This window comes from Carassius gibelio, chromosome B11 (genome assembly GCF_023724105.1).
Source record: "Carassius gibelio isolate Cgi1373 ecotype wild population from Czech Republic chromosome B11, carGib1.2-hapl.c, whole genome shotgun sequence".
NCBI lineage: Eukaryota > Metazoa > Chordata > Actinopteri > Cypriniformes > Cyprinidae > Carassius > Carassius gibelio.
The window spans coordinates 4,759,750-4,769,150 of record NC_068406.1 but is presented as its reverse complement, the minus strand read 5'-3'; the positions used below and the strand labels follow the sequence as shown (position 1 = coordinate 4,769,150).

The window sequence follows — 9,401 nt, the reverse complement described above, 5'->3', positions numbered from 1 at the left end:
TGTCTCGACTCACCTGTGCATTGCCTTCGGACGCTTCGGCTCGCCAGCGCTGATCTGCCACCTGTTCCTCCCTGCTGTGCGGCGGTCGCCGTAGGGATCTTCGAGCTGGCTGTACATGCAGAGCGCTGACTCTCTCATGCTCCAATGGATTAAGTCCTCTGAGTAACTCAATAAAACGCCTCATTCATTCTACCGCAGTTGGGTCCTGTTCCTTTCCCTGACAAACGCTGAGAGATCATGAAAGGATGTTTATTTCTGTTGGATACCAGCACACACAGGAATTCAAGGGAATGAAACAAATGACAAATTAGTAAAAATAAATAAATAAATAAATAAATAAATAAATAATAATAAAAGTTAATCGGAATGACAAAATAGATATCTCCCTTGGAGAAAATGAAGTAAAAACAATATTTAAAAGTAACATTGATAATCACTGGCAAAGATTTGGGACTTAGATATTCAAAAAGTCATTTGAGTGAAAAAAAAAAATATATATATTAAAAGCAGAACAGAAGAAATTCGGTTATACAAGGCTACGGCTAGGACACACAAGACTTAATAATACATCATTTCTAATGAGTAACGTAAACACAGATAGATGTGAGGTTTCAAAATGTAGCGAATGTTATAGGACTATTAGCCTGTAAGAAATATGAGGAAGAAAATGGGAAAAAATAGACTACAAACAATATAAAATGAGATGAATGAAGTCATTATTTGACACACTCCAATATAGTAGGTGGCGGTATGCACCTATAATGTTGATAGGGTAACTCGTTGAAAAAAAACTAAAGAAGAAGAAGAAGACGAGCGTGTGACGTCATCGCGTTGTTTGTCACTCAGTCGCTGTACGTGTCGAGGACTCGTTGATTCAGATCCAGGCCTTCTTACAACAGACGGGAAGTTCACATCTTATGGTAATAAAGTGGACTTAATGCTTATGGAATGAGGAGAAATAATATATATAGATATATATGATAAAGAAATTACCAGTAAACGTTAGCCACGACGCAGTGAGCGAGAGCAGCGCAGAAGATTTAAACACGTCACGATCAGATCGATTGATAACGGACTTCTGAGTCTGTGTTACAGCAGTATTATCGCGTAATATTGAGAATAATGTGTAAGTGTTTGTGTTTAAACTGCTGACAGTGCTTCAGCTGCGTGTTTGTTTGTGAAGTTGGTCAAACCAAATATGGTGCTTTCTCTGTAACGTCACTTTCGTTACGCCGCTGCTGGTGAAGATTTGTTTAACGCTAGATTTTACTTTCACTCTTCGTGAGGAAGTTCGGTGTTGATCTCTCGGTGTCCGGAGTTAAATAACGTTACTTCTGATTTAAACACCAATATAAAGTCTGCGAGGCCCAGTGTGTAGTAAACACATCGTCATTTTCTCCGTTTATTTCAGAAGTGTAATGGTGACAGATGATTGTGTAATGGTGGTTAGATGAGGCCAAAGGTTAAACTGAAAATGTTTCACAGTGAACATTCCGAATGGCATAATTTCCTGCTATCCTTTCATAACAATAAATAAATAAATGTGACCTTTAACACAATGTTTTGATTTTATATTATTTAATTTACTCTTAGTCTTACCTAAAATGTCCTTGCTAGTTTTTTTCTGTCATATTCAGTCAACCGTATCCTTGTTTTCTTGTTCAAGTTCATTTAGAAGAACCTTGCACTTATTTTTTTTTTTTTTGTAGTTTACCCATGCTTAATTTTTGTAAAAGATAGGCACTAAAGCAGTGTTTCATATTCTCTCACCATTTATGAAATATTTTGAAGATGGAATGTTGCCTATGTTTTATGGTAACTATATATAAATTATATGTAAAATAGGCTAACTATCATCCTAAGGTGAAACATATGTTAAGATGCATTATTAAAAATTTAGAATACATTTTAGTACAGAAGATTTTAGTGAATCATGATTTGTTCATGTAAACATTTGTATGCAGGTCTCCCACAAAGATTTGTGTGTGCATTAACGAGTCTTAATGAGTGAGTCATTGAATCACTTATTCAACTCATTTTACAAACATAACACAGAGAAAATGAGATGAATATGACAAATGCATAAGGCACTGTATAATTTGACATCATGAGTTTATAGTATTCAATTCACACGGACAGACTGTCACACAGAGAACACACGATCATGCAGATCACATACACACTTCACAAGATCTCACAGCTGTTTGCATGGTTTGTGAAATTAAATGTTCATTAGTCATAAAAAAAAAATTGTTTAAATAATATAAATGCGTATTTTCTTAATGCTGACGACAAACGAGAAAGTATTACAATGTTTGCCTATTACTAATAATATAAAAGCAATCGTTATTATACTTTCTGTATACATTAATTCCTTTGTTTAGGCCATCCTTAAAAATATTTTGGTTTGCAGTAACAGTAAAAAAAAAAATTTTCAGTAGATAGGTCTATTTTTTTTTTTTCAAGTTTCAATGTAAAAAAAAAGAGGACAATTTTGGTGATGACGTAGGTATGAATTTAAACAAATTAGCATATCGTGCATCATTGCAAACCTCATTTTGATGCAGGCTATATAGTCCACAAACAAATTGAAATCTTTGTCAAAAACATGTTAATTGCATGAATTTCAAGTGAGAAGGAAAAAAAAATGAGGTATTATACTATTATACTGTTTTACTTGCATCCACCGCTAGGTGTCAACACAACCTACAAATGAGAGAACGTTTAATTTGCTTTCTTGAGTCGTCACTTTTGTGAAAAAAATCCTGTTTGATTTGAGTGACAAGTGTTCATTGAATTGATTGTAAAATCTATTTTGCATGTCTAAATAAGTTTTATATGGCAAATAACACCAAATACAGGTAAATCCACGGACAACAGGCAGGACAAATGTAAAGATACGATATATTGGTAAAGCCCAATATTTCCGATGATTTATTGGCATTAAGTTACGTGCACAATGACAAACAGGAGTCACTTAATGTTAACTTTTAGTTTAGTGAACTGGTTTTAGAATATTAAAATCTCTTCATATTTGTGCTGATATTCAGGAAAAAACAACACTCTTGCTTGTGATATTGCTTAAATAAATTGTATGTTATAATTAGTCTATAAAAACTAAAAAAATCATACTGAGGCAGCCATTTCTTGAGTTTTGGAGGGCATTTTTATAAGTTCTGGTGTCATTTTCCCCCTAGGACTGTTATTTTCTGACCCTGTTTTCCTAGTCCAGATATACTACCGCTTGCAACACCAGAAAGTGCTGCTCATGCCTTCCCATGGATGGGCTGTTAGTCAAATCAGCCTTAATAATACCTTTATTCATGTAATTAAACAACCTAGACTGCAGTTTCCATAAAAAAAAAATAGACCATTAGACTGTTTCTGGTTGTGAAAGAGTCACCAGTGTTACTTGTAAAAATAATGCATTACAATATTGCATTAGTCTACTCCTTAAGTAAGTAACTTATTAGGTTACTTAGTTACTTTTAATGGAGAGTAATGCATTACTTTTTCTATATAGTAAGGGCTTGCTTATTTGTTTTTAATATAAACAGTTCTGTTGTCAAAGATAAAGCCCCAGGCTGAAGGAAAGCTAGATTCACGTCTGTACAGTAGAACACAGGAGAAGAAAGTTCAGCACTCTTCAGCAAATACAACAATGAAGCACAAATGCTAGTTTATCCAAAGTATTTTTTATTTCTTATTAGTGTGGTTGAATTGAATCAGCGAAGGTGAGCAGCAAGACATCAGTTAATTAAAAAAATATATATATTTAACTATTGCAGGTTTGTGTCTTAATCTTGCATTTGACTGTTTTTATTCATTTTGAGGAACACTGAATCTGTTTTGGTACAGTGTTTGAGTAAATGTATGTTCACGAAGTTACTGTAGTTAAATATGTTCACACGATTTTCTCATCATTAGGATAGGACTAGTTACTTGAAAAAAGTAATCTGATTATGTAACTCACTTCACTTGTAATGCGTTACTCCCAGCACTGGTACTGACTTCCATTTGTTATTTTCTCCATACTATGGAAGTTAATGGCTACCATGGCTTGTGAGGCTAGTATGTATATTCCTTGGGTGTAGCTGATGCTCACTGCTCTTAGAGAACAGGACCATTTGATTGGTTCTGATGGATTTAGGCTTAGTGACGTTCATCTCTTCTGTTTTCTGTGTCTTCTTGTAGGTGGTTTCCTGAGATCACTAAAGCAGCAGAAAAATGAACGTGTTTGATCGCAGCATCAACTTTGACGCTCTCTTTAAGTTTTCTCAGATGTAAGTGTGTTTTGATCACCTCTGTAATTGTTACATGTGTACAGGTCTGTATGATATTCATGATGCCCACGGTTCTGATTTCATTACTGTAATAACTAGAATCTTGTAATAGATTGTAACGAAAGAATGATAACGATATCACAGTCTCACAATACAATATTCAATACGATATTTAAAAGGAGAAATTAGGAATTGGGAAAAAATTTAAATTTTAAAAGTAAATTAGGTAAATTATTCTATCTAATGCACTTTGAGAGTTAAAAATTAAGAGCTTTCTGTTCCTGTGTTCCTCATTTATTATTATCATTTTGAAACCGATTAGTAACCGGTTAATTGTTATTTTTTTCAACTTTTTCTTTGCTTATACTACTACTACTATAACTACTACTACTATTATTATTAATAATAATAATAATAATAATAATACATATAGTATAGCATTTTCTTTATAAAAAAAAAGGAAAATCTAGTATCTTAACCTGCTGTGCTTAATCATAGCCTTTTCTAGAGTTTGGCCAAATGTAGCCTACTAAACAAAACAAAAAATCTGTCAATGCTTTAAAGATATTAAAGTATTTTTTCAAGATATATAAAAATGTTTGCAACACTTAGGAAAAAAAACATAGGGTTAATCGTGTATGTGCTCACATCGCATTTTATGATTACGTTCAGAAATAATTCAGGCTAAAATGTCAGAAAAGTAAAATGTTTACAAACATAATAAACACAGCTGAAGTTCCCTTCTCTGCACAACAAATCTTCTAAAGTGAAGTCAATTTAAATGTTTAAGCTATATATAAACGTCCAGCCAAAAACAAATGAATTTAAGGTGAAACTGATGCCCACCTCTCATTCAGCACAAATCCAGATGCAGAAGCAAAACAGTCAAGCTTTTGCAAAATAAAGAAAACTACTTTCTGCCTTCTCGTTTTCCTGTCTATAAACTTTGGATCATGTCACAGTAAACCCAAAACTAATATATTTTAAAAACCTTTAATTTGCCCAGAAGATCTATCATTTCATATTGTCATGTGACCAAGATATTGATCATATCGGTACATCCCTAGAACGGACTGATGTGTTGAAACGGTTGTGTGTGTGTGTGTGTGTGTGTGTCCAGCTCTCGCTCCACTCAGCAGCATCTGAAGAATGTCTACTCCAGTCTGGCTCTGTGTATGCTGGTGGCAGCCGCTGGCTCATACGTCTTCTTCATCACGAGAATGTTTCAGGTAACAGCTCTGGGCTTTACATTTCTCACTCCTAACTGTCAGGGCTCGACAGTGGCAGCATTTCACTCGCATTTGTGGCTACAAAGAGATGCAAACTGAAAAGGAGCATGAGTGCGAATACAATTTCTTAAGCAGCCTAACTTACACAGTAGCTTATAACAGTAGCTTTGTCTTATCGACTTTATCAGCATTTTAATCCATCTTGTAGATGACCTGGGAGCTAAGGTTCACTTGAAGTGGGAACTAAACATCTTTTCTAACTTGAAGCCACAAAGAATTGTTTTACAGTTCCACAGAGTCTGATCCGATATCATGGAGCATAAGGGTCACTCTAGTTTGGGCTCCTCCTCAATGCATTCTGTAAATGTTTCATGTCTTTGACACATCCAGCCTGTTTTTCTTCATTAGTTTCATGCTATTTTGTAGGAGGAGTTGAATTGTAGCTTTAGCTTGCATTCCTGCATTTATTATCATGTAAGCCTAGACAGCAGGTTTATTATTATAATTATGCAATAGAAAATAAATATAGCAAAATGCTTCTCTTTATAGTTATTTTTCTAGCTGACTGATGAGTTTATGGACTCCGGGGGACGGGGCATGAATACTTTCGCAAGGGGCTGAAGTAGAGCATGTAATACTTAAGGACCTCGGCTAGTACACAGATTCTTGTAAAGCGGTTCTCTAACACACATTATCATGATCTGGTCTTTCAGGGTGGGCTGACCATGATTGGATCACTGGCTATGATGGTTTGGCTTGCCATGACCCCTCACAGCCCTCAGACCGAGAAGAAGAGGCTGGCCATCCTCGCTGCTTTTGCTTTCTTCACAGGTGAGCTGTTTATATGCTTTTTTCTGCAACTTAATTTCCTAGATCATGTGTTTAAAACTCAATCTGTGCCTTAAACAGGTCTTGGACTCGGCCCGCTCATGGACTACGTCATAAGTGTCAACCCGAGGTAATATTCAAAAATGACCATTTAGGGAAAATGTATAAACCTTCACCATTACATCCTTTTGTTTCTTCATGTAAAGAGATCTGGAGAAATGTTTAATTGTATCACTTGCTCATCAACGGATGCTCTGCAGCGAATGGGTGCCGTCAGAATGAGGGTCCAAACAGCTGATAAAAACATCACAATAATCCACAGCACTCCAGTCCATCAGTGAACATCTGGAGAAGACAAAAGATGAAACACATCCAGCATTAAGATGTTTTTAACTCAAACACATAGTCTACAATCCACAACACTTCCCTCCAAATTATTATGGGTTTGTTTCATCCTTTGTCTTCTCCAGATGTGAACTGGAGTGCTGTGGATTACTTGTGGATTATTGTGATGCTTTTATTAGGTGTCTGGACTCTCATTCTGACGGCACCCATTCACTGCCTACCTATAATAAATTTGGTTGGACAAATAAAAACTTTTAAAGTCTAGCGAGTTAAGGTCTTCTGCCATTGTAGGGCAGCATTGGTGAGTAAGTGATGGAGTGAAAATGGAATAAAACTCATAAAATTAAGAAATTACTTGCATTGTTGCTTCCCTGAAATGTTTAATTTTGTTGTGTGTCATGTACTGACTACATGTTCTCTGTGGAACTGCACATGATGATATTTTTCGACACGTGGCTAATGATTGTATTCATTTGTGTAGCATCATCCTGACTGCTTTCCTGGGCACCTCGGTCATCTTCACCTGCTTCACCCTGAGCGCTCTCTATGCACAGCGCAGAAGTTATCTCTTCTTGGGAGGTAAACATCGAAACATCTGCTACTCATGTTGGTCATTGGTCACGTACAGTTGTTTGTGTCTTGACCTGTAACTTTGGTTTGGTTTATTTTTCCTCAAGGCACACTGATGTCAGCGCTGACTGTTCTTCTGCTCGTCTCAGTCTTCAATATGTTCTTCGCCTCTGAATTGCTCTTTAAGGTACATGATGTGACTGTATGAAAGCAGGGGATGAAGTTGTGTGCTAGTTTGTGTAACGGTTTCTTTGTCTGTTGGTTTCAGGCTCATGTGTATCTGGGTCTGGTCGTCATGTGTGGCTTCGTGCTGTTTGACACACAGCTGATTATTGAGAAGGCAGAAATGGGAGACAAAGATTACATCTGGTAAGGCTTAGAGGTTTACTGTGTTTACATGTGTACCAATAGTTATCATATATTGAAAGCTTTTAAAGTTATTGCTAAAAATGAATTTTATACTTGCTAAATAACTATTTTAATATGCACTCGCTGAAATGCATTATGTGAAAGGTTATGATCTGAGAAGCAATGCTTTGGCTAACCTCATAGATACTCACTTAATGATTGTGCATGATTCTGGACTGAGGTGATTTTATTGCACCTAGCCCCCCACAAAAAGACAAAAAACAAACATAAGAACTGAATGGGTGCCGTCAGAATGAGTCCAAACAGCTGATAAAAACATCACTTCAAACTAAATGCAACACTGATGCTGTTTCTTCATGTTTAGTACTGTAAAGCTACTTGCTTTAAAGCAGTCTTCTGCTTAAAGTGTTATAACAATATGACGTGAAGTGACTTTACTGTAGCGTCTTTAAACATGTAAATGTAAGAACAGCTTATGCATTTCCGTGACCTCATGGAAACCCAGGGGTTTTAAACTGCTTGACATGAGGACGATGTATTGTGTGAATGTAAATTGGGTTAATATTGCTTTGGCTTTTTATAAATAAGTTTCAAACTCGTTTTGAAAAGTCATAACTATAGTCTAACACTTGCCAATAAATACCAATATCAGCCTATACTGATAAACTGAAGAAAATGAATCAAATATTGTGCATTTTGTATTATTATTATCTAAATTATCATTTTACACAAGTGCATTATATACTAAGAATTCTTGTTTGCTTCATCCTGTCCCATTTAATTGCATCTAAAATATATATTATTCATTATTATTTAAATTAACCATCCAAAGGTGGTACATAATGAAAAGGAATGCAGAGAGGCACTGTTTTTTGTTCGTACGCTTCAAGGCTTCTGTTTGTTCTCTGTTTTTTCATGAAGGCATTGTGTCGACCTCTTCCTGGACTTTGTGACCATCTTCAGAAAGCTTCTCATCATCCTCTCTATGAATGAGAAGGTATTTGAAACATCATAACTGCATCAGCTCTGTGCTGTCCATAACAGAATCATTATTTGTATCTGTTTTGTTCCGTGAGTAACTTCTTTTATTATTTTTTAGGACAAGAAGAAGGAGAAGAAGTAATTGTCATGAGCGTGAAAACATCTGTGAGCTGAATACGTGTCAGCAGCTTCATTATGAATCTGATTACATATAGTTTGATTATATTTTGTGATTTGATAGTCTTAATTTTATTTTTGAAAATTGGATATGTTGTCAAGCTGATGACCTAATGTTGTTTGACTGTAGATTTTGAAATCTTATTTAAAAGTTTAGGTTGGACTTTAATTTCTTTGACTTACTACTTAACTCTTTGAGGCAGAAAATAGAGATCTGTAGAAAAGGAATCTCATGGGGTCTCGTAAAAAAATTGGATTTAAAATTGTACATATAATAGAAACTTTTGAGTGTAATGCAGGTGTTTCTGCTAGTTAAGGTGATAGGAGACTTTCTTACCTATACTCTCAACAATATTAAATTGTGTATCATAAATACCTTCTAATCATAACTTAGTTGTGCTTCAGTAAACTGCTTTTTTGTGTTTATTGTGTTAATTCTTTTACTAATTAGTTTTTTCCTAGTTGCCAATGCACATTACATTGTTTTTGTAGCTGCTGGTGCCAATTTTGTTAATTTGGTTAAGTCTAACATTAATGCATTTTTCAGTTATCACAGATGAGATTGTTTTATTCATGAATATTGTGCATCTTATGTCAATAAACGGTGCCACAGATTGCA

At 35.2% G+C, this 9,401-nt stretch overlaps 1 protein-coding gene across 1 annotated transcript; it reads left to right on the top strand.

Moving 5' to 3' along the window:
- Positions 1-759: 759 nt before the first annotated feature.
- tegt (testis enhanced gene transcript (BAX inhibitor 1)) lies at positions 760-9,401 on the top strand. The gene is made up of 10 exons (XM_052569405.1): positions 760-920; positions 4,195-4,283; positions 5,404-5,512; positions 6,226-6,343; positions 6,422-6,470; positions 7,167-7,264; positions 7,363-7,442; positions 7,524-7,624; positions 8,546-8,621; positions 8,724-9,401. The coding sequence occupies exons 2-10, from the start codon at positions 4,228-4,230 to the stop codon at positions 8,745-8,747; spliced, it is 711 nt and encodes a 236-aa protein (XP_052425365.1). The 5' UTR covers positions 760-920; positions 4,195-4,227; the 3' UTR covers positions 8,748-9,401.